At 36.7% G+C, this 27026-nt stretch overlaps 2 protein-coding genes across 6 annotated transcripts in view; one reads left to right on the top strand and one right to left on the bottom strand.

Moving 5' to 3' along the window:
* The window catches only part of LOC126199300 (E3 ubiquitin-protein ligase ariadne-1), a 92322-nt gene extending 71211 nt beyond the window's left edge, over positions 1 to 21111 (bottom strand). The window contains exons 1-3 of one of the 3 annotated variants that reach the window (XM_049936135.1): positions 20965 to 21111; positions 20052 to 20295; positions 12920 to 13081 (exon numbers count right to left, since the gene is read on the bottom strand). In XM_049936135.1, coding sequence (XP_049792092.1) covers positions 12920 to 13081; positions 20052 to 20264 — 375 coding nt within the window. In that variant the 5' untranslated portion in view covers positions 20265 to 20295; positions 20965 to 21111. Of the gene's footprint in view, positions 1 to 12919; positions 13082 to 20051; positions 20296 to 20388; positions 20522 to 20964 lie in introns of those variants that run through there. The other 2 variants (XM_049936133.1, XM_049936134.1) reach the window with 2 other exon arrangements.
* Positions 20690 to 27026, top strand: part of LOC126199301 (serine/threonine-protein kinase ULK3) — a 106215-nt gene continuing 99878 nt past the window's right edge. For all 3 annotated transcript variants that reach the window (XR_007540146.1, XM_049936136.1, XM_049936137.1), the window contains exon 1: positions 20690 to 20864. Coding sequence is in view for 2 of the 3 variants with exons in the window: in XM_049936136.1 (XP_049792093.1) it covers positions 20778 to 20864 (87 nt within the window). In the remaining variant the exon portion in view is untranslated. The remainder of the gene's footprint in view (positions 20865 to 27026) is intronic.

Here is a 27026-nt window from a genome sequence, read left to right as displayed (position 1 = left end):
CACACTATCAAAAGCTTTTCGGTAATCAATGTATGCGTAGTGTAGTGACCTTTGTTTAGTTTTAGCTTGATATGTCACCTCTGCATCTATTATCAGTTGCTCTTTACATCCTCGTGCTCCTTTGCAACAGCCTTTTTGTTCTTCATTTATAATTTTGTTCTGTGTTGTATGTGTCATTAATTTCTGTGTAATTACTGAAGTTAATATTTTGTATATTGTTGGTAGGCATGTTATGGGGCAATACTTAGCTGTGTTTGCTGTGTCCCTCTATTATAACCATATGTTAAATAATTTAGTTAGATGTGAATGTGTTGAGGTGAACTTCTTTAGCCAGAAATTTGCTATTTTATCTTTTCCAGGGGCTTTCCAATTGTGCGTAGAATTAATTGCACGGGTGACTTCATGTTGCAATATTATCACTTCAGGCATTTGTGGTATCATCTTGTATGTGTCTGTTTCTGCTTGCACCCACCGTGCATGCCTGTTGTGTTGTACCGGGTTTGACCGTATGTTGCTCCAGAAGTGTTCCATGTCTGTTATGTTTGGTGGATTGTCTATTTTAATGTGTGTGTTATCTATTGTCTGGTAAAATTTCTTTTGGTTTGTGTTGAATGTTTGGTTTTGTTTCCTTCTATTTTCACTTTTTTTGTATCTTCTAAGTCATTTGGCCAATGCTTGTAATTTCTGCTTCTTTTCATCTAATTGCTCTATCGCTTCTTGTTGCGAGATTTTACCTAACCTTTTTCGTTTTCTGTCTGATATTTCATTTCTTATAAATTGTGTTAGCTGTCTGATGTCTTTTCTCAGTTTTTCTATTATGATCTGTAGCCTGTGTTGCCATGCTGGTTTTGTGGGTTTCTTCTGTGTGCTGGTTGGTTCTGATCTCTGCCTAGTGTGTATATTTAGTGTAATGAGTGCTCCTATGTAAACCAGTAGTTGTAACTCTTCCATAGTTGTGTTTTCATTTATTTTGTTGTGTATGATTGTGTTGATAGTTGTTATTGTTGTTTTGACTTGTGGATTATTTGGCGGTCTATGCAAGAATGGTCTAATGTCTGTATTTGTGTCTTTGTATTCTATATACGTCAGCTGAAATTCTTCTTCTATATCTAACATGTGTGTCACTTCGTGTTCTATTTGTGCTTGTTCTGGTGGCTGTCTTAAGATTTTGTTTTCCTCTGATTGTTTAATTGATGCGTGTTGTTCTTTGTTTGTTTGCTCTGGGATGTTTGAGTCCGTTACTGTATTTTCTTCTTCTTCTTCTAATTGCACATTATTTTGTTCCAGTATTTGTTGTACTTGTTGTTTGATGTGTTCTAATTCTGAGTGTGGTATCCTGTTATTTTTGATTATTACACGGATCTGATCAGCTAGTCATTGTTCTGTTAAAAATTTTAATTCTGGGTATCTGGTAATAAATGTTGTGTATACTTGTGATCTGTATCCAGTTGTGTTGGTTCCTAGGTTTGTTGCTTGGTAATAACAGAACATGAGGTGTCGGTTAACTTCATCTGACCATCTCATCCTCTGTCTTTGTTTTCCTTCTAGGGCGGTTGCAGGAAGGATAGCCTGCAAAACACCTCTATTTGGATTTAAATCATTTTCCTGTTGGCTAGCAGTGTCGTTACCACTGTGGGCGGGCATAGGGTTCAAGCGTCATCACCGACCATGACGGCGCTTGTCCGAGGCTTCTTTAGTTCTGTCCTGAACCAACTAATCACACTAAAAGGGGGGTTAGCCCTAATAGTGGTTTGTTCTTTTCGTCGCCTTTTACGACTGGCAGAACATACCCGAGGCCTATTCTTTTCCCGGGCCTCCACAGGGTTTATTATTATTACAATTATTATTGTGTAACATAAAATGGAAAAAAATGAAGGAAGAAGATAACAAAGGAAAACAATTTTTTCTTACATATGAGCCTAGACATCTTTCCTACAGAATTTAACAATGGTCATATATTTAACACACGTGAAGAACTTTTCCACCAGTTTCACACAGTGCTGCAAAAGAGGAAATGCTAAAATATACACAAGAATTTTACACTATCTTTTGCAATATAAAGACACTTTTGTAGAGTCTGCAAAAGCAAACGCAGTGTCTAATTAAACAGCAGAAAAACCAGCAACCACAATGTGCTGTGTACATATGCTCAGCTGCTATTACAAGTTGTCAGAGCCTCATTTACAAATTAATTAATATGACAGTTTCGAGAAATACAACCACAATGATTTTACCCAAACTGCACTACCAGCATATACTACAATTCAAAGTTTTAATTATCACCTCGCAAAAATAAAGGCAGTTCCTGTTCCTCGCAAACCTGGTACTGCTGAAACACATCTTCAGACACAGCCATCCCAGAATCACCTCTGCTCCCTCTGCAAGATATTGTTACTGTGCAATCTTTACTACATACACCACATCTCTACGATTGAAACTCTTGCACTCCAACATCTGAAAGAGCATTCCAGACACCATCTCCATAAAGTGTCCAACCTGTGATGTCCTACTCCCGCCTTGGGGTACCACTGTCCATCACCACCTATCTTACCCACAGGAAGCCCCCTTGTCAACATCTCGTAGCATCCATATAATGCCTAACTGACCTTTTCAATTTATCACATGCTCCAAAACTCCCTCCCAACACCTCACAAAATCCAGAATACAAACAAAACACAGTTTTCGACCTTTCCACCAACAACATTTGTCTCGTGGAAGTTTCAGTCCTATCCAAAGGGCATCACCTTCAGCCCCACACCCAAGTTTAGGTATGTCAGTCTTATCAGAGACCTACTCTCCCCCTTGTGAGGATGGAAACACTTCTTTTGCCAGCATCCTCCCCAAACAAAGCCAACATAATGCCAACATTGCTTTCCCAGTTCGTATCATCATTCTACAAGGATGTGCCACTATAAAGTATATTCAAGGCACCTGCTGTATCTGTAAATGGACTCTCAAACTCTTTGTGTCTGGGACACAGACACTACATTAATAAAATATTAGAGTCTCTGCTGGACATTATATTTATTAAAAAAGCCACCACGATAGTCTGTGAAGACCTCAACACAATCCTTGTGGATGAATCTGCATCTAAAGAGCTATTTGTTAATGTACTGAACAGCTCCAACATGTTTTCTCTTATAAATAGCCCAACAAGAATGACAAACAGGGCGGAAAGTCTTTTAGACAGCAATTTTTTAAACATGGTCACCATAGGGGCAGAAATTATCAATCCTGATTTAGAGAAAGCTGATCATAACGCCTTTATCCTTACAATTCCAGTTATACCAGTGGAAGAAACGAATGTGTATCTTTCCTATAAATGAAATTTCTCTGCATAAGACTGTGCTAGTTTTACAAACAGTCTAAGTAATGAACCCTGGTTAGATGTGCTTTCAGAACCAGGTACTAACAATGCTTACAATTAATTCTATTCAGTATTCAAGAACAATTTTAAAATGTGTTTTTCACACAAACTGACCAGTGTATATTCATTGGGATCGCTAAATCCGGTACCTGGGTTACGGAGGACTTGAGATTTCCTATAGGACTCTAAAAAGGCTAGTTCCCAAACGAAAAGATCCACAATTTATAGAATATGTAAAGATTGATAAGAAAACGTATCAATAGGTAGTTGCAAATGCAAAGCTGCTTAGAAATGATAGCATAATAAGATCACTGGGCAACAAATCTAAATATGTATACAAAATTGTGAAGAGTGAAACAGAAAAGAAAGATGAACAGCAGGAAATAATGCTTAAAATGCCATATATATTAATACTGAGAAAAAAGACTTGCCAAATATATGAATGATTACTTTATAAAGGCTTCCCACTGCCCAGTGGGAAACCATTGCAATCAGCCACCCAAGTATTGGCGGGAAAACCATAGCACTTATAGGGTATGGAGGAAAGCCTACCATTCAACCCCGAACAACTAGGCCCCTCTACGGTTCACAACCATAGTTGTAACTCAGAGCTTTCTCCACACAATGTTGAACACCTTTGACAGTCAACCATGGAAGGAAATCTTTTAAAGAAAATTCCACCGCGTGGCAATAGCCAGGAAAGACTGCATTTGGATATGGTGGGCAGCCACTTAAAAGATAACTTAGATGAGCCGGAGCATCTGAAAATACCCGAGACTGACAGCAGACTGAAACTTATATTAAAGACAGAACAGATAAGTACCATAGCGACGCACAATATAAATTCTCTCATTCAACCAGGTAAACTCAAAATATTGACAGAAGAAACTGATCGACAGGGGATTCTGACAACCTGACTTCAAGAACCAATGGAATGACAAGGATATAGAATTTAAAAGGGAATACCAGAGAAAAGAGCAATGGAGCAATGCCCACAATTCAGAACGGGACTCGTGGTCAACCTCAAAATGATAGATTCCATAATAGGATTCAAAGCACAATCTCCTAGGCTCTCAACATTAACTATAAAAGCGGCAAATAGAACATACATAATAATAAATGCCCATGACCCAACTAATGACAAAAATAATAGAAAAAACCACAGAGGAGATGTGGATGGATTTTGGGAGCTTTTGGATCTGATAGCAACAAACATCAACAAAAATCACAGCAAAATTTTAATTGGAGGCTTTAATACCCAATTAGGAAGGGAAAAGAGATACAGAGATGTAATAGGGAAATGGCCAGCACAACGAAGAACAAACCAGAATGGCATGAGATTGGTGGAATTCTGTAGAAACCATGACATTATCTCAAAATCAACATATTTCACAAGAAGACCAAATAAACTTAAAACCTGGAAACACCAAGACTGGATAAAAGGAGAATGGCAGTTGGGTCATGTCTGCACGGATAAGAACTACCACAAGGAAATCTGCAATGTGAAAGTCCTGAGAGGAACTGACACCGGATCAGATCATTACTTCATAAAAATAAAAATTAAATTCACCCCACTGAGAAAGAAAAAATCCCACCCAAAAAGGAGAGAACCTATGACCCCCATAAATTAATAAATACGAGGGTTGTATTTTAAGTACGGGCCGTTCGCGCGTATAGTCCCGTAGTTTGCGCGGACGCCGCAACAAGCCACCGCGCCACTTGCCGGCATCCTTCCCGTTCACACGGATGCAAATTGCAGCTCTGTAGCTGACGTGTACGCATCGCTGTGTTACTTTATAATGTTGACGATTATTGAATCGCCCGCCGCGTGTGAGATACGGTCAGTGATACATTTTTTGACCGCGAGAAGCCTATCAGCTGCAGAAATTCATCGTCAGTTAACAGAAGTTTATGGCTTGAATGCAATGAGTGAAGGTAAAGTGTATCAATGGGTTAGAGAGTTTAAAAATGGCCGTCAAAACGTGCATGATGAAGAACGCTCAGGCCGACCCTCTGTGATCACTGATGATTTGGTGGCTGTAGTCAAAACAAAGATTCGTGAGGACAGAAGATTCACAATTTCCACTCTTTCTATGGAATTTCCACAAGTTTCAAGATCGGTTTTGTACAAAATTGTGTCTGAAAACCTAAACTTTAAGAAACTGTGTTCTCGGTGGGTACCCAGACTCCTCACAGAGGACCACAAAGGGAAGAGATTTGCCACTTCATTGGACTTTTTGATTCGTTACGAGGAAGAAGGGGATGACATGTTGAGTCAAATTGTCACTGGAGATGAAACATGGGTATCCCATATCACTGCCGAAAGCAAGCGACAATTGATGGAACGGCGACACACAACCTCACCCGTCAAGGTCAAAGCCAAAGAGACGCTGTCAAAGTGCAACATTATGGTCACTGTGTTCTGTGACCGGCGTGGTGTTTTGCTAGTGGGCTTTATTCCACGAGGAACGACAATCAACTCAGATGCCTACTGTGCAACTCTAAAGAATCTCCGCAGAGCAATTCAAAACAAAAGGCGCGGCATGCTGACAAAAGGAGTTTTGCTCCTGCACCATAACGCTAGGCCTCACACCTCTCAAAAGACTCGGGATTTGATTGATTCTTTTGGCTGGGAAGTTTTGGACCATGCACCATACAGCCCCGACCTTGCTCCTAGCGATTTTCACCTTTTCCGGTACCTGAAACACCATCTTGGCGGGCAGCGCTTCAATGACGATGATGAAGTGAAAGCGGTCGTGAACTCTTGGCTGTCGGAGCAGGCGGCCGAATTCTTTGGAGAGGGAATTAAGAACTTAGTTGTACGGTATGACAAGTACTTAAATAAACAAGACAACAATGTAGAAAAATAGGTAAAAGTGTGTAGAATCAGAAAATAAAAGATTTTTTACAAAAGTATTTGTATCTTTTTAAAAAAATAAAAATGGCCCTTACTTAAAAAAACAACCCTCGTAACAAGGAATATGAAGAACAAACTAGGAATATAAAAATAACCTGGATGAAATACTTCCCCAATTGAAACAAATAGCTGAACAAGTAGACCCAACAAATCCTAGGAAAAAACACCAGTGGTGGAATGACAAATGTGATAAAACAGTGAAAGATAGCCTTGTTAAGGTATCAGAATCAAACAACAGAAGAATCTTACTTGGAACTCACAAAACAAAGAAAGATGACTTCTATGATAGAAACAAATAGTAAGAAAACAAAGTCATGAGATTACTACAAAACATTTAGCAGACAACTCCAAAGATATGATCCACCCAACACTAATGCTACAAGATAAAAACAATAATATGGCCCATAGTGATAAAAGAAATTCAAATATTTTAACAGAAACATTTAACGAACTACTAAATTGTTAGTATCCTCCGGAGCTTCTTCAAATAAACACAGAAACTCCAATAAAAACCAAACCAGAAAATATAAACCCACAGACAATTCAGGAAGTCTACAGAGCTTTGAGCGAGCTCAAGAACTACAAAGCAAGTGGAGAAGATAAAACATTTGCAGAACTCTGTAAATATGCAACAGAATCCATGAAAATATCATTACACCAATGCCTAGTTAAAATCTGGATTGCAGAAGAGCTACCAGAACAGTGGACTACAGTTATCATACACCCATTACACAAAAAAGGATAAAAATCAAATCCAGACAACTGCAGAGGGATTTCCCTATTGGATTGCACAAATAAAATATTGTCAACAATACAATCACTGTAAAGATCAACTTGAAAAGGAGCTAGGAGATATATCGAGGAGGATTTAGACCCTGAAGAAGCTGCCTGGAACAGATCATCGCGTTAAAATTAATAATGGATGCCTACAAAAGGAGACAGAAGCAACTAGTCATAACCTTTGTAGACTTCAAAAAATGGTATGATCGCATCTACAGATCTTCGCAACCACAGATCTTCTATGCTACACATATTAAGAAATTTTGGACTTCATCACAAATTAATAAAAATGATAAAATTAACCCTTACAAACACCAAGTCCAAAGTAAAATTCACAGGAGAACTATCTGAGCCACTTATGATTGAAACAGGGTTAAGACAAGGAGATGGTCTATCACCACTGCTCTTCAACTGTGCTCTTGAATACTTGATGAGAGAATGGTACCAAGAGAATCCTAAAAACATAACAACTGGAACCAAGAAAGACGATATAAACCTAAATTGTTTGGTATTCACAGATGACTAGGTGTTACTAGCTAATAATATACAAGAAGCTAGAAATCAAATAATGAGCCTGCAAAATATAGCACAAAAAGTAGGACCCAGATATCTTTCGAAAAGACATGAGATGATAGTAACAGACCTGCTATTAATAGACCATGTAACAGTGGACAACAGAAAAATTAAAACAGTGAAGCAATTTAAATATCTTGGAGAGATTATAACACACAACTTGGATGAAAAATCTGCTTGGCAAGGAAGACCCAATAAAATGACAAAAGCTCAAAAAATAACATGGTCTACATACAATAAGAAATGTCTATCAATTCAAACAAAATTAAAACACTACAAGATGGTGGTTGTTCAGCCAAAGGTAACATAGGCAAGCAAGGCTCTTTTTCAAGTCATTCAGTGACAAAATACTAAAGTTGACAAAATACTAAAAGTAGGGAGAACAGCAACAACATACATAAATAAAAAAATACCAGAAGGAAGGATAATGGCGGATAGTGCCAAATGAAGTAGTGTACAGGGAACTGGAGCCCATCACAGATACTATACATAAAAAGAGGATTTCTTTCTTTGGCCACATAATGAGGACACCAGAAACCAAATTAGCAATAAAAATTATGCAGAAACTGTGGAATCTGAAGCAACAAATAGGGTGGATCAAGGAAATTAAAGAGGATATGGGAGAACTAGATATAACCTTGGATGATATGCAAAACAAAGACAAAAAATTTCAAGAAACTGAAAGACAAGAAAATAAGATTTAAACCAAAAGTAGACAAATAACATGCAATGAAAAGTATACTTACAGATGAGGAAAGACGGGAAAGATCAGAACGAATGAAAAGATACTGGGCAGTTAAGAAAGAACAAAACGTGCACTTACTGAAGAAGAGGATCAGGAAATGATTGACTAAAGTGGTCGAATGTGGTCGTAAAAGCAAATAATAATAATGATAATAAACATAATAACATTAAGCAGAAAGGAAGGAGGAAGGGGATTTATCGACATAAAAAACCTACATTATGGACAGGTAGACAATTTAAGAAAATTCTTTATAAAACGAGCAGAAACTAGCAAAATACACAAAGCAATCACTCATATAAATACATCGGCTATAACACTGCAATTTCATAACCACTTTTACAACCCTTTAGATCACATAACATCAACAGATACGAAGAAAGTAAATTCGAAAAAGAAAACACTACATGGCAAGCACCCGTATCATCTAACACAGCCACACATCGATCAAGACGCATCCAACACATGGCTAAGAAAATGCAATATATACAGTGAGACGGAAGGATTCATGATTGCAATACAGGATCAAACAATAAACACCAGATATTACAGCAAGCATATTATTAAAGATCCCAATACCACAGCAGATAAATGCAGACTTTGCAAACAACAAATAGAAACAGTAGATCACATCACAAGCGGATGTACAATACTAGCAAATACAGAATACCCCAGAAGACATGACAATGTAGCAAAAATAATACATCAACAACTTGCCATATAACATAAACTAATAAAACAACATGTTCCCACATACACAAGTATGCACCACAAAATGTACTGGAGAATGATGAATACAAATTATACTGGAACAGAACCATTATAACAGAAAAAACAAAACCACATAACAAACCTGACATCATACTCACCAATAAAAAGAAGAAATTAACACAACTAATCGAAATATCCATACCCAATACAACAAATATACAAAAGAAAACAGGAGAAAAAATTGAAAAATACATCCAACTGGCTGAGGAAGTCAAGGACATGTGGCATCAGGATAAAGTTGACATTATACCAATTATACTATCAACTACAGGAGTCATACCACACAATATCCACCAGTACATCAATGCAATACAGCTACATCCAAACTTATATACACAACTACAGAAATCTGTAATTATTGATACATGTTCAATTACCCGAAAGTTCCTAAATGCAATATAACATATACCGTACAGTTAAAAGGAAGTCACGCTTGATCAAGGTCCGCGTCACTTTCCATTTTTGACCAGACATAACGTCTGAGAAAAGAAAGAAAGATAATAATAATAAAGGCTTCCCAAACATTTAGCTTAAATTTCACATATTGGGATAAATTTCAGTATTGTACATCTGCATACAGCAAGAGATTAGTTCGAACTAGTGAATGCAAAGTAGTAAAGGCGATTAAAGCCTCAAATGCAAAGTGTCAGCAGATTTAGATGAAGTACCAGTCTCACATTTAATCTGTACTGCTTCACAGATTACAAACCCCTTGGCTCATATGACTGATATCTCATACACTGAGGGAGTGTTCCCACACAGATTACAAATTTTGAAAGTGATACCTTTATTCCAGGCTGGTAATATGCAGAAAGTTGGAAACTATCGACCCATATCACTCCTTTCAGCATTATCTACAGTATCTGAGAGATTAACAAAATAACGAAGAATCAAATACTTAAATGACCACATGCTACTGAATGGTAATCAACAAGACTTTGGAATAGGTAGACATAAAGAAACAGCAATCAATGATTAGAAACTTAGAAAATAACAACACTTCAGTATGAGTTAATTTAGATCTTTGTAAAGCTTTCAGTACCATTAATCATGAATTTACATTAGTTAAGGAGGAAGCAATGGGGACAGATGGGATAGAAAACACATGGTTCCAATCTTATTTGCAAAATTAATCACAGGCTATGGAACTCACACTAGCTTGTTCTATTCTAACCAAAAAATCAGATTAATATCTGGTGGAAAGACAGTCAAAATACGTCTCTCGTAGGACAGTGTGTTGGATCCCCTTCTGTTCCTGATTTTCATATAGATAATACACAGTTTTCGTCACAAACTGCAGCTAAGACAGTTTTGTTTGCTGATGACACTACTATAATAGTGAGCACTGTTAAGGAATATCTGTCGACAACAAATGATTAAGTCCTCATACCCGTACATTCATACTCAATACCAACAGACTGACCCTTACAGTGAATAAAACAAACTTTAAATTGTTGATGGTGTACAGTAACCAGCCACAAGCTGGTTTTAGGTAATTTTATTCAAAAGAGTACCATTACCAGTTCCTAATTTTTCACAATTTATCATGAGACAGTTTTTCATCCTTTCATAAAAAAACTATGCATTTTATTATTTGTATACATTATATGACTTGGTTTGATGAAAGCATGAAAAAACCATCTGATGAATTGTGAAAAATTCTAAACTTGCAATGGTGCTTTTCGAATAAAGTGACCTGAAACCAATATGTGGTGGCTAGTTTCTGTACACCATCAGTAATTTGTTTCATGTAACAGCCTCGGTCTCCAAACATGTCTTTATTTGATAAAATTGCATAAAACAAATTGTACTAAGTTTGGAAACATGAATCAAAACCAAGCTCTCAAACTGGCACTGGGTGGAAATGACCTAGAAAGATTTCAATATACAAATCTTTTAGGAATGTCTGTTGACCAGGGCAAACTGGGAAGATCATGTAACAAATCTCCTAGAGACTCAGTTGGGCCTGTTTTGTTCTGAGAATGATTTGAAAAGTAAGCTCCTCAGACGGGGCTAGAATGGATTATTTGGTTACTTCCCACATCTTGTGGCTTATGGAATACTTTTTGGAATAAAACAAATTAGTAATAATTTTTGCAATACACAAAAGGGCAATTCAAATCTTGTCACATAGCTTTACAAGAACTTACTGAAAGCCCTATTTAAAAAGTTTTGTGTGATTATAGTACCCTCTTTTTACACATGCTAAAGTGTGTTGATGACAACAGCTAATCTTGTACACATGCAAACTGCAGCAATAAACACTGTTCTAACACTCCCAGCTGTGGGTTGCTCCATGTAGAGTAAGCAAGAATATCTTCAATATAAAGATATGTAAGCCACTTTGGTGTCATTCTTATAATGCACTGCCAACATACATAAAAAAGTTGAATGAAATGGCTTTTAGAACAGAGCTAATTTCTAATTGAGAAGTGTTTCAACAGTGTAAATGAATATGTTATCTTTCAGTAACAGTAGCAGTAGTAGTAGTAGTAGTAGTATGTACTCATTTATTGCTGAGGACTTTTTAATCTCTTAACAAATGAACCAAATGTTTCAGATACAATGAATAGACCTTCTCAGAAAAGGGACTTGGTACAAGAATAGTTGTGATGGAAATAGTGTTGGCAGATGATTGTGTGCTTATACTTTTCAGTGGCGTTATAAAATGTGTTCACGTGTTTACATTTTTTCAGAAGTGCAATATAACAAAAGTTTCATGTTCTAGTTGTAGCGTTCATCATACGTCTCGTGCACTTTGTAACTATCCTTGTGGACTAAGTACATGTGGTTTCCTTTCCAAATCATATACCGATGCAGTGGGTAAGCTAGTGTTAATGCACTGGACTCAGCTCTGGGAGGAGTGGGGTTAGTATCTCATTTGACCATCTTGACTTGGGTTTTACCAAGCTGCTAACGTGAATGATGTGACAATATTAGAGGAGGAAAGTTGCTACCCACCATATAGCAGAGATGCTGAGTCGCGATAGGAACAAAAAAGAGAGAGAGATTCACACAATTATAGCTTTCAGCCAACTTCTAGCCCTAGTCTCACCTAATCCTTTGCTATTCAGTATATGTGTACACAGTATTTCTGTAATGTATCTGACATGTCCTATACTATTGAACCAAATGGACAAAGGATGAATACATATATAAAATAAAAATAGACATAACTAAAACTGCCAAATATTGAGAACTGTGCACAAGAACGATTCAACAGAACCTTTAAGATATACTGACACAACTCAAATATCAGCATAAAATCACGGATTGAGACCATGAAGTCAACATAATTACACCAGTTTCCATTACTGGCAAGTACAATGCCTCCTAATCTCCCCACAACAAGAATAAAAGTCCTACAGAAAATATGAATTATATGCCAGAAGAACTTTAATGTTCTGAGGACATTCTGACTTAAACAAGGAAAGTGAAAGATCTTAGTACAGCCTATCTTTGTCACAAGCTACTATATACCATGGTTCACTTGTGGTTTTAATTGAAACTTGGAATCACTAGCACTCGGAAATAAGCTAACAAATCTTTAAATGTTCTTTCTGTCTGGAGTCAAGTGCATGAAGAACTACTTTCATGTCTCTTTATACTTCCAAGTTAGACTTTCCACATTAATAACAGTTAACAGCAGCAAACTTAACATGGTTTAACAATCTTTCAAGAAATTGTTGCAGCAGTAGGTTCAGTTTTGTATTACATTGGTTCATCTAACAACAAACAGGAAAATACATTAAGAATTGTGTTCATGTACCTTTATCTTTGGCCTTGTTATAACAGATGGCTTCCGGAAAGGGTTGATAACACGAGCTTCTGCAAATAACTGATCTTGATCCCCATCATAAAATCTCTCCATTAACTTCTCTTTATCCCATTTGAAATGGTTCAGGAGAATCCTAGTTGTTGTAGCTGGTATCTGTAAAATTAAGAAATGGTACATGTCACGTAAAAAAATCTTGCTAATATTAGACCATAATCTAAAATCTAACAAAATGTGGCAACTTCAAATTACGTGTGTGTGTGTGTGTGTGTGACAACCAACAATGATTACAAATGTGTCACCTAGCACAAAAAATAATATATTTTGGCAACCTGAAAGATTCAAACACACATCACAATCACTGCTGAAATCCAGAGGCATGCCGCCCCCCCCTCACCCCCCCCCCTCTCTCTCTCTTTTGACTGCCCCGTGCCCCACATCAAACACAAAAAACAAATGTTTGGGCCTTGGGCCTCATTGCGTTACACATTCATTATCTTTTGTTTTCTGTATGTGGGCCCTACCCATACAGTAAAGTAAAAAATACATAAATTGGTACTTTATACTCTTTTAACCCTAGCAATACCAGCGCATTTTCCACAAGGTGCATTACCAAGCAAGAGGGGGCGGGGGGAACTACTTTATGCCCGCCCTAAATAAAACAAAAATTTGAAGATGCAGATTTTGTTAACAGTTGTTGATTTTTACTCATGACATACTATTTAAAGGGCTATTGATGTGTAAATAAGGTCCTGAACCTAAAAATATTGAAAATGGCATTCACTGTGGGAGTGACATCAACTCAAAGACTTAAAAGTTTTGAGTTAACTTTTAACTAAATAAAAAATAAAAAAAAGGGAAATCTGATAGAGTAATTCATTTAATGTAATAAACATTCTTTTTTGAAATTTTAAAACAAAGTAACTGACTGGATTACAATATTTTCAAAAGGTGGGCACAAAGTACACCTAACCCCCTTGTATTGATTGATTGATTTCTTTATTAATCCATGTAACAATTTACATTGTGTGGATTTCGTCAGCAAAATCATATACAATAAAATATACCTACAATTACACACATAAAATTTGTATTTACACACATTTTTGAGGTATCTTAAATTAGTTTTATATCCTTGTGTAATTTGTAATTTTCTTATACAATTTTTGATTTCCTCATGTATTACAATGGAGGCTACTTTAATTACACTACATGTTTTAATTCAGATAGTCCATTAACTTTTATTTAATAAAAAAAATTTTAGTTTTGTTTTGAACTGTCCGATGGTGTCAATATCTTTTATTTTTTGGGGTAATTTATTATATAATTTAACAGCATTATACAACAAGCTCTGCCGAGTTTTAACTTTATTTTTCCTCTCTAGATGCAGATTGTATTGGTTTCTAGTTTCATAGCTGTGTACTAAAGAATTTTTCATATAGCAGTCAATATTTTTTTTTTACATACATAACACTTTGAAAAATGTATTCACAGGGGACAGTTAGGATTTCCAGCTTTTGGAAATGTTCAAGGCAGTGAGCCCTACTGCCACTCTTGGTTATTATACGAATTGCTCTTTTCTGTAATTTGAAAACTATTTGAATATTTTTACTGTTGACTCCCCAAAATATTATTCCATAGGTAATAACAGAGTGGATATAAGAAAAATATACACATCTGACACATGTAGTATCACAAACTGCAGTCAGAATTCTCAGAGCATAGCATGCTGTAGCGATTCTGTTACTAAGTATTTTAATATGTTCTTCCCACTTTAACTGACTGTCAACATGCATACCAAGAAATTTTGTGTGGTCTACACATTCTATAGTTTCATTGTTTAACTTAAAGTTGTTATAGTGTGGTTTTTTGCAGACATAGAAGTTAACAGCATTTGTTTTTTAAGCTTTAGTGTTAGTTTATTATTGGATGCCCACTCACATACACTGTTTATTGTTTGTTTGGCTTTTTCTTTTAGTGCATCTGGTGATTTGTCACTGATTAGAACATTTGAGTCATCTGCAAACAATATTGTTTGTCCATGCTTGATGCTCTGTGGGAAGTCGTTTATGTAAATGAGGAATAGTACTGGGCCAAGGACACTACCCTGTGGGACACCTATATTTACATAATTTGGGTCTGAAGTATACTTTACAATATAGTTTGAGCAACTTGAAATATGTGAGATTTCAGTTATCTGTCGTCTATTTTTTAGATATGACTGGAACCATTTGTTCAGAAGTCCCCTTATTCCAAGTTCATCTAACTTATTTAACAATATGTTGTGGTCTACTGTATCAAACGCTTTAGTTAGATCAAGAAATATACCTGTTGTGTAGTTCCCTTTATCTAATGCGTCTAGAATGTGTTTTGTGAGGTGTGCTGTTGCTGATTCTGTGCTTTTCCCTGATCGAAATCCAAACTGGTCAACAGACAGTAAGTTGTATTTATTTAAATAATTCATTAGCCTATCTTTCATAATAGTTATTGTACAGAACTCGTGGTTTTCCAATACAAACAAATTAATACTACCCATTAGTCTGAGAATGTCATGAAACTAAATCGCCCCTAACTTCAGAACTATTGGAGCTAGGAGACTCAAACTGATGACATTATAAAAGTTTTTGCTTAAACTTTAATTTGATATGTTATACAAAAATCCTGTAACATTTGTTTGCATTTGCTTAGAAAAAAAAGTACATATTTATGTTTACAATCAGTGGTTTAAATTTTGAGATGAAGAAAGAATGAGTTCTTGAGCAATAAAATTATATTGTATTACATAAAGGAATTTTAATGTTATTAGTTTATTAATAAAAGTTACGTGGAATAGAAACTGTGTGAGATGATTTTAAAGACCAGCTGCACGAAGCAGTCACCTGAATTATGTTACTTGAAGCCTCACTAGTCAGCTTTCATTTAGATTTTTTAAATGATCACAGCTAAAGTCAACATGTAGACACAGTAGGCACCCTGGGTTCAGCCTATCTTGGGATACACAACACTGACACCTGAAAATACTATGGGGTTTGGACAAGGAGAAAGTGATGCAGCAGGTCCCTTTGGACTGCCAATACCGGCTTGGAATTTATTAGATTGGTAGCCCTTTTCAAGAATCTAAAAACCTGCCCACCAACTTTAAGAACTGGCACTAGTAGTAAAAGCAATTTTAACAATCTCAGCTTCAATTCTTTTGGGCAAGTACGATGTTGGGAAATGGTTTGCATACTCTATTAACCATTCACAGTATGGCTTAATTACAACATGGCAGTCTAACATTGGAATGACAGAGAGTAGTTTGTGTGTCTCTTGAATTACTGAATCAGGGCAATAATCTCACATCACTTTGAGTTCATTTCTCAACTGTACAGATATCAAAATCAATGCTACAAATAGTTTCTGAGGCTTCCAGCAGGCATGCCTCCATATAAAGTGCACCAATGACAAATAACATTTCTTGTACTAGTCCATTGTTGTTCTACAAATGTGAGCCTGTACCTAATTCCTTCATGATTGCTCCAGCTAACACTGTGATAAACTGTGTTATCACATTTCCAAGTGAGCAGCAGTAATATAGCTAAAATAAACAGCAGGCTAGGCAAGAAAAAAATGTACGAACCATGCAAGAAAGTGGCACAGATTCCGAACTAGCAGCACAATCCCCACAATCAGACAGTTGTCTACAACATAATTAGTAATCAAAAGAGCAGTTGCCTTGGATCTCATCCAATTGCACTGTTTAATGCTTCAAGTGCATTGTTACTTTTACAAGGCAACAAATTGACATTATGAATGTTTATTTTATTACTGTTTAGTTAAACAGTGGTTTAGCTCGTATAATGCAAGTTTATTTTATCATTGTTTTAGTAAACTAAGCTTAAACTTTGTTTTTGCTCATACATGTTTACCTCGGTAACATAATGCCACCTATTCTTTACATGCATACAAAGTACACCATGCGCCCACTTGTATTATGAAAAATGGTGCACCCACTTGAAGGTTAAGCAAAATTTTACAGATCTTAGAGAGTCACGATTTGATTTTCAAATTGCCTTTGCAAATGTGCTCAACAGAAAGTCTTGACTGTGTCACCAAATCCATCATAAGCACATTTAACCAGTGTTGTGGTATAAATGCCTTTCTACACCAGCATTATAGTCTTGTGAAGGCATGTAAGAATTTTTTCCCATTCTTATATCACACTGCAATTCAAAACTTTGACCATCTTATTTTCCTTGAATATTAAGCTAGGCTTCAGCAGGGAAACATTAAATGCCACTGCACTGTGTTACAAGCAGCCATGAAAGATATCTTAGTTCAGTCATGTGGCTTTAGTGTTGTCTTCATTGTAGTGCACAACAAAAGGGTGCAGTGTGGCTTGGATAGTAGCAGGACTGGATTTCATCTTTAAATACATGTGAGTGAATTTTTAGGAAAAATTAGTTATGTCATATTGTGCCTCTTTTAAGTTATTTAATATACCCATGAAACTGCTTTGTCTCCCTTCGAACATTAAACATGAAGTAACAACTGAAACTGTGGACAATTATTTTCCAAACAACTTCGATTATGACTAAATTAATGTTGGCAATAAGCATCTAAATGAATTTACTTGCACACGAGAGGTTAAGAGTTCCTCTGATGTATAGAAAACACAACACTATTGATCAACACATGTGTCTGGTAAACAATACATGCGATAACAGTTGTACATAAAACAAAGGAAAAATTTACGTCTAACAGCAGAAGAAGAGTTATAGGCTAATTAATATCCTATCCTTTTAATTGTTGATCATTCCATTCAATATAAACTGTTATGAAAATCTGTGATGACGTAGTGTATTTTGTGGTGCAGTACTGTATTTACAAATCTATTTTCTTGACTTTATTTCTAATCATTTACAAGAACTACTTACTGTATAACTACAGGAACTTACATTCACTTTTTGTTTTACAGATCCGTAGTGAGAAAATTCTGACAACATGAAAATATAATTAACAAAAAAGAAATATGTTCAAGTTCCATCCAAAGATTCTACGAGAAATGACACTCTAGGATGTGGAATAAGTCTCAAACATTTTTTTCATCTGAGAGGTAAAAAGAATATTGACACAAATTGTAAATGTCTAGACATAATGGGGTCATGTAGCCACACATCTTCAAATAGCAAATCAGTTTGCAGAAAACATTTACACTGATCACATTAATGTACAGAAGGTTTGCAGAAGAAAGAAATTACATAAGACAATATTTGATATTATTTATAATATGTGTGACAATTACTTCTACAAAGTAATTTCTCAATGTTGTAGGAGATGGTCATCAATAAATATTATAAGCTCCTCTTAGACTGAAATTTATAAGTGGCTATACTTTTTATAGCAGCTGGCAAATTACTGAGTGTTTATTATGATGTTTGTTTTACTCATTACACAGAATAACTGTAAAAGGACGTATCACGAAAATGTGAATGTGAAACACTAAATCTACACGTAGGCCCTACAGCTCTGTGCTTTACGTTTGATGTTCCTACTACCATTTCAGACAATATACACTGTTAAATATGGAGGAACAAGATATATTAAACTGTACTATCAGTGGCATTTTGTAGCACGGTACATTGTATACATGTACATCTTTGATAGAAGCAACTAAGTATTGCTCATTATCTATTGAACAAGCTCAGTGACTACTGGACAAAGTCTACTTGTTCTTCTGCCATCTTGGCCAATATTATCTTTCTGGGGATCAGCTGCTGAATTTTGGGATTAGGCCTAATAACATATTTGAAGGACAGATGCTTGAAAAGTAATGACAGCCAAAAATTGAACTGGTCAAAGGGAACTGATCTACTTCCATTCATGTTACTAGCTGTGGTATTCTACAGTATGGTTCTTTGTATACATGTAGGTTACAGCTTTGATAAAAGCAACCAAGCACAACCCAGTGATAACTGGATCAAGTCTAGCTTTGATGAAAGCAACTAAGTAACACTCATTGACTACTGTACAAATTCTATGTGGTCTACTGACATCTTGGCGAACATGATCTTTTGAGGCTCAGCTGCTGAATTTTGGGATTGATATCAGATTTGAAAGACAGATGATTCAAAAGCAATGACAGCCCAAAACTGAAAACGTCAAAGAAAACTGATATTCTTCGATTCAAAACAGTTTGTGATGTTGACTTTGCAGTAGACTAAGTTATGTAATGTAGTGTGTCTCCAAGTGCTATTTAGACACTAACTAATTTTCACAGCTATGACTTCTTAACACCACAAGAAGAGTTAAAAGTTTTGCTATTTTTATGATAATTGGAACTTTTCATATTTTTTGTGATACTGCAAATAGTAAACTGTTGAAAGAGTATTACTGTATTATTTTTACCTAGATGAATTCATAAAATGAAATAAGGTATAAATTAATACTATATGTGATACCACTGTAAGTGTGACTGAAATAATTGTTAGCAGTACAGCCACTAATGTAATAAACAAGAACACTACATACGGCATAGTGCAAATTAAAAATATCAAGCTGCAGACATACGCTAGTTAGGTCTAGTCGTGTGTGTGTGTGTGTGTGTGTGTGTGTGTGTGAAGGGAGGGTTGAGTTGGAGACTACAGCATTGAGATATTTTTTATTTTTTACATATAGTCATGTCAACTGCTTTGTTATACATGTTGTCATTTATTTGTGGAAACTGATTTTAATTTGTTAATTTATTATTTGTTTAGCTATTAATTAATAGTATTTCCGTCGCTGATTTTTTGTGGGGATGACTTTGAAAGTATGTGTTTTGAGTTACTTTATCAAGCCTTACTTCTATCCCTACATTTTCCAAATTAGCAGTGAAAACGCTCACACATACTACTGACGAAATAAAAATATGTAAACAATCTTATTTGAAACGACTAAATAACGTAAAAGGATGTGTTAGTATGTACACAGCTTATCTCAAGGAACGAGTGCTTAAATGTTGTCGTTTTCCCGCATTTCCATGCGCTTTTCTCACCTCCTATGTGCACAATTACAAAACACGTTGCTCGAAAGCGAACCAAGATTACAATACACAAGTGTCGAATTTGACAAGTCTAACAAGCAGTTTAAATTTTAACTTTCATACCTCCACAACAGTATTCACTTCTTTGATAGAATCCACCATGTACTGGACGATCTCCTCTGTTGACAAAACTTCAAAAGGATATTCTTCAACTTCAGGCTGCCTCTCTCTCGGATTTGGTGCCTCTACTTCCATCATTGCAAATTCAACATCGTCGCCGCTTGATTCATTCCCGGAGTCGACATCGTCGTAAAGTGTCTCCTCTTCTGAATCCATAATTTGGATGTACACGAGCCACGTCCACCACCTGAGCAATCGCGAAACAGTTTATATTGAGAGTTGGTTGAAAAATTACACTCTTACAATTTGGACAGGGTCAGCAATCCACAAAATAGTTCACCAGTACTTCTGTCGATGTTTAGTACATGACGTCAGCTTCTGTCGGTCAGAGGCTAAGGCTGCTGGGTAGTGTATTGACAGTCACCCAACTTTAAAATTTACCATACTATAACAACCGACAGACACTGCAAATACGTAGAAATTGATGAAGGGCACACCTATTGATGTTATAAAATCAGAGCGCAGAATGAAAGTTTTGCTCTTTTAGACAATATATAAATAACTGCAAAATATGAAGATTCGGGGTGAAATATTAGAATCTCTGGTAAACAAACTACGATCTACCACCGCAGTAGTACGCCCAGACAGTAAATGAAATAAAATCAAAACATATGTTTGTGACAGAGATGCGGGTTTGATGTTGTTGTTTCCAATCGGTGGCAATGTGATATGGCATTACCGAAGGTGGAGGGCTATGCCATTGTTGAGAAAATAGGCGCTGGAAGTTATGCTTCAGTATATAAAGCGTTTAAAAAAGTAAGAACTTAGAACTATGCGATAAATTGAACACATCACTTTTTTAATAAAATGTAGAGTTAAGTCTGATGCTTTAAAACACAAGAAAGTATGCACGCACCTTTAAAAATGTTGAGATGAAGGCAGTAATTTGGAGGTAGTGGGATGCTAGCAGTGTTCTTTCACTGTACGTTCGGAACTCATCCCGTGTTTTAATATGTCGTTGCTAAACAAGTGTGAGCGCTTGATTTTTCCTCATACATTGAGGCTCTCGATTTCCGGGAGCATGAATCATGTGTCTGAACGCAGCGCCACTGTCCCTCGCGTCACCAATGTAAATTTCTCATGTTGCGCAAGAATAATGTAATTATTCGTCCCTAATCATCGTGATAAACCAACATGTAATCTGCTGTACTTCCGATATCGGCGAGGAGATTGCTATTGCAACTTTGTTACGTTATTTCAGAGTTGTTGCCTTTGTTGCGGCGAGAAAGCAAAGTTGAAGGACATGCTTGTGACACTTTTTTTGTATGTGCAGGAGATTGAAAAGCCTTCGGACGAATGTTTCTTTTAATAGAGATTCTGTGAACTATGCATGCCTAAACTTGAAAACAGAACAATATTAGTGGACATGCAAGCCCACTGGAACTCGGAGAAGAGCTTTAGTAACAATTTTGATGATGACAATTATTACCTTAAGAGCAGTGCTTGAACATGGTGGGCACTAAGTATGGTGGGCACTAAGTACTGAAGTGGGAAAAGTTCTATAAACCCATATTAAATTTTAGTAGTAGTCTGGTTAGTAGTCACCTTTCTCTCATACTAATATTGTCCCAGTTTGTGGGGTGAGTCAGGAAAAAGTGGCTTAAGTAAAGTCTTCTCTACTGTGGATGAAATATGCTACCTTGCCAAGACCTTTGATTGTGCAGATTTATTTTTGTTTTATTTATTTGTACTTATGCTGTTGAGCATAACAGTATCGGGGTTGTCAGACACATTACAGATATAATATATACATTTGAACACATATACAAATTAGGACAGGATTAGATGAGGATAGGCCGGGAAGTATGACATGGCTTTATCAATGGAACCATCCAAGCAGTCACCTTTAGCAGCATGGGAAAACCCAAGTCAGGACTGTTGGAGTGGGTACAAAGTATGCTCCTCCCGAATGCGAGGCCAGTGCATTAACAATGGCTTAGCCACCTCACTCGGTTTGTGATTTGGAAAGAAAACTACATGTACCTAGTCTACAAGTAGGCTACAACACGCACAAGAAGTATAATCAGTGTTATAGCTAGAACATGAAACTTGTTATATTAAACATCTGAAAGAATGTAAACACTTTATATAATGCTGCTGAAAAGTATAAACACACAAACACTTTCCAACATTGCAACCATCACAACTATTCTTGTACCAGATCCATTCTCTGAGGAGGTGTATCGCACTGCATATGAAACAGAGGAAACAAGAAATGACCCAAAGAAGGTTTTGCAAAGAAACGCATGGCATATATGGTTCACCTGTTAACAGATTAAAAAATACTCAACAACAAATGAGACCTACGACTGCTGTAAGATAACATATTCATTTAAACTGTAGAAACACTTCTCAATTAGAAATGTTTTCATATCCAATCTAAGAGCCATTTTCTTCTTCAACCTCGTTATGTATGTTCTTTATGTTTATTGGCAGTGCATTATGAAGAATAAAGCCAAAATGACTTGCATGTCTCTGTATACAAGATGAGGTGTTTTTTTTTTAACGTTAGACTTCTTAAAACATTGTTTTAACACTTTCCTGAGCATTTTTAAAGTGTGAATACTTTTGTACTGGTGAAAAATAAAGTTATATCATACTATATCCAAAATCTATGGTTCTGTTCTTTTGTCAGAGGTAGCAATATGGGGTACAGGTACGTACTGTCACAAATCATGTTTTTAATACACATAAGGTGAATTAGGCGCAAAATGCAACACCTACAATGCAATCTGAGGGGCAATGGGTACTCCACCAGTTACATTAGCTTTGCCAACTTGCAACCAAATTGTCACCTTTCAGTCTTGCCTAGCTATGCAACAGACGGGTGTTTGCAGAGCATAGATGTAGGTATAGTTCAGTCTGTCCCCACAACCCACATCACGATAATGTTGGTGCAAAACAATATTTTCAGTATTCTGGTTTTTTTGCTGTTTGCACACATGACATCACATACCACAGAATTATGCTACAGGATGAAGCTGACATCTGGTATCAGTAGGTTCAGTTAACTGAGATTTGTGGGTAATAACAAGAGTGAATTCACCGCTATAATTTTGAGATGTAAAAGTAACTTCTATGTAGACTATCTGCCCCTGTTGAGAGTTTCGAATGGAATTTTATATTCTGATGCAAAAGTCTGTAACAGGTTCTTAACAAACATCTGGTGGTATTAGGAAAATTGCCAAATATTCAGAAATAAATGGAAAGAAAACATCATTGGTCGCTCCTTCAATAGTCTGTCAGAACATTTGCTCTTAGGTATGTAAAATGTGCTTAATTTGATATTTTCATTTTAAACAGATCTTTGGCCATATACTGGGTGTAAATAAATTCCCTTTACAGACCAGAACAAGGGGAAAAAAGTCTAGTAAACATGGGCCTGGTGTGAGGAACCTGCCCTCAAGCTGGTAAAGGAAATTTTTGTTACACCCTTTATAGACAGCTGATAATGGTGTGTGTTAAGTAATGTAATTGCTTTGTTTGAAGTATTAGATAATAATAGCAACTGAGTAGTATAAGAGGCAGAACAATAGCTTTTCTCACAGTAGCTGTTTTTCTCCTAATGTACATAATCATATGTAAAAGAATATAGGCTATAACTAATTCACACAATTATCTTTCTAAGTAGTCGTAGTATGTTTTTCATTTAGGAGTAAAGGAGACCACTCTTTGAATGGTAGAAGCATTGAGGCATCAACAGGCAAACAAAAACAATGAAAGCTTGACTAGTGCACACAATGGCAGGATTGCTGTTGGGAGACGTAACTGGCAGCTCGGAGGGAGGCAGCAGGTATGCAAGAATGGAATGTGGGAGGGAGAGGTAACAAGTGCACAGGCTAGGAAGGCCACACATGGGCATTGGAGCCAGTGAGTTCGTGTGGCGCACAAAGATGATGACATGGAGGTGCAGATTCAGAGGGGAGTGGAAGGGTGTGCTTTTCAACAACTCAACACTTCTACTATCTTTTACTCCTAAACTATTTACATTCTGCCAGAGCTTTTCCTTGCCATATTTACTTTACAGAAGTATCATGCAGTGCCTGTGTTGTGCCATTAGTGTATAATTTGATGTCTTCAACATTCATGAGTACTCTCTTTCATGATGGGATTAATGGAATACGAAGTGTGAACAAAAGAACAATAAGAAAGAGGCAGGTGCTGCACTGAAATGAAGAGAAAAGAACTTTATGACACAAGTTGACTACAAAAAGGAGGAGGAGGAGATTAGTGTTTAACATCCTGTCGACATTGCGGTCATTAGAGATGGAACCCAAGTGTGGATTAGGGAAGGATGGAAAAGAAAAGCAGCCGTGCCCTTTTGGAGGAGCCATCCCGGCATTTTCCATAAGTGATTTAAGAAAATCATGGTAAACCTAAATCAGGGTGGTAAGGTGCAGGCTTGAATCATTGTCCTCCTGAATTCGAGTCCAATGTGCTAACCACTGCGTTACGTCGCTCAGTTGACTACAAAAAGGGATAAGATGACAGGGCATATCATAAGGATCAAGGAATTTTGGTGTGTTTGTTTGTTTGTTTTGTCTACTTAAGAAAACCATAAAAAGTGACAAATATTACAACAACATTTCAGTCAATTATTCGTAAATATAAAAATAGAATACGGGTCTTTAAAATAGTAAAGCTGTTTAAAAAACAGAGTGAGGTCTTTACAGTAAAGGAGACAGTATATTTTCCCAGTGCATGATGGTGCTGCACTTCAGTCTGCTGGTTGTTTATGCTACTGCAAATAACATTAGGAGAGATGATGCAGAATGGATGGCAATTGCTGTTACCTGTTGCAGCTCATTGGCACTCTTCTTCCAGCTGTGAGGTGCTTACATTAGCTGGGAACATGTAAGAACATGCACATCTACTGCAAAAAGTAGGGAAGGAAAGGTACAGTTATTTGAATGTATATAGTTCCCTGATTTCCAATTTTCTGTTTAGCTGACAATACATGAACATTCATTCACCAAATGCCGTCCATAGGTATGAATGATATATATGTTAATAGCACTGTACTCAGCTCACAAGTAGGCCTAGTGAAAAGATTAGTACGTGGTTCAGGTCTTAATATAAGCTTTTCTTTTTCTGTTGTGGCATCTGAAGATCACCACTGTAGGCCAAAACTGTTGGGACTGTGTCAGAAGTAATGAAAAACGTCGTTATAAGCCAATCAATGTCTCCTTAAATGAATTACAGTTAGCAAACTTGTTGCTACTCTGAAAATTAGTGCTTTGATCCCAATTATACCAAGTAACTGCAGTTTATGTACTTCTGCTTACTTGATATTTGCATGAGTAAACCAATGACTGTCATATTTTTAATATGTTGCCTACATAGTGAAAAGCAGAAGCATTGAGTCATTGACAGGCACACGCAAAAAAGAAGGAAAATTTACTAGCTTTCGGAGTACTTTTTTGATCTAGAGTACACACAAGTGCACCAGTGCGCCCCCCCCCCCCCCACACACACACACAAACTCTAGCTCGAGAAAGGATTACTCCTAAAGCTAGCAAGTTTTCTTACATTTTTTGTGTGTGTCTGTCGACGACTCAGCGGTTCTGATTTTGGTGAGTGATCTCCTTTACCCCTAAAAGTACTTACATTCTATCAGAACTTTTCTCCACATTTGAAATGATTAATGCTGTGAGAAAGTTTTCAGAGTGGATGTAGAATGCTCAAAAACTCCCAGTCCATCATTGATCACTGTCATAGCAGCTGTGAACTTGGTTTTAGCCTAATCCATTATGTGTGAATGGAATGAAAAGTATTCCTATTATTAAAAAGTTCTCTCCTCCATGGATTTGAAAATTATCTGCAGGATGTAGATGTAGAAGCAGGTATTATTGTGCTACTGTAAGGGATTTCCATCCATCCATCTATCCATCCATTCACATGTCTTGTTCCATAAATCCCACAATGAATGAGATTTATGGAACACTTCTACATCCATACTTTGCAAACAACTATGAAGTATATGGCAGAGGGTACATCCCATTGTACTAGTTAGAATTTTCTCCCGTTCCATTCACCTGTGGAGTGTGGGAAGAATGATTAAGTGCATCTGTGTGTGCTGTAATTAACCTAACCTTGTCCTCACAAACCATGCGAGAGCAATACTTAGGGGGTTGCAGTATATTCCTGGAGTCATTATTTAAACTCTGTTCTTGAAATTTTGTATGTTGGCTTCCTCAGGATAGTATATGTCTACCTATAAGAGTCCATGAGTTCAGTTTCTTTGGCATCTCTGTTACACTCTCCCATGGATCAAATAAACCTGTAACCATTTGTGCTGCACTTCTCAGTATACATTCAATATCCATTGTTAATCCTATTTGGGACAAGTCACACGCTTGAGCAGTATTTTACGCTGAGTCATACGAGTGATTTGTAAGCAGTCTCTTTTGTATACTGATTGCATTTTCTCTGTAATTTACCAACAATCCAAAGTCTACGCCTGCTTTCCCATGACTGAGCCTATGTGATCAATTCCATTTCATATCTCTACAAAGTGTTGCACTGAGGTATTTTTGTGAGTTGACTGATTTCAACTGTGACTGATAGACACTATAATTCAACATGTCATCTTTTGGTGAGTATCAATCTGTCCTTTCCATAACTGTTGATATTCCAACCTGGAATTTTCCATTGTTTCACTGATACTTTAAACACGAGATCCCCCCACCCGTGGGCCCGGAGGTTAGAAAAGGCCCGAGGTATTCCTGCCTGTCATAAGAGGCGACTAAAAGGAGTCTCACACCTTTTGGCCTTTATGTGATGGTCCCCTGTAGGGTTTGACCTCCATTTTTCAAAATTTTCCCAAAGAGCAAGCCAACTGGGAAAGAGTGCCTTACATGGTGCATCGTATCCATCGTGCATTGAGATCTTTAGCCCACTTTCTCATTGAGGCATTGC

Source organism: Schistocerca nitens, chromosome 8 (assembly GCF_023898315.1).
Source record: "Schistocerca nitens isolate TAMUIC-IGC-003100 chromosome 8, iqSchNite1.1, whole genome shotgun sequence".
NCBI classification, from domain to species: domain Eukaryota; kingdom Metazoa; phylum Arthropoda; class Insecta; order Orthoptera; family Acrididae; genus Schistocerca; species Schistocerca nitens.
This window is presented reverse-complemented; position numbering and strand designations above follow the sequence as displayed.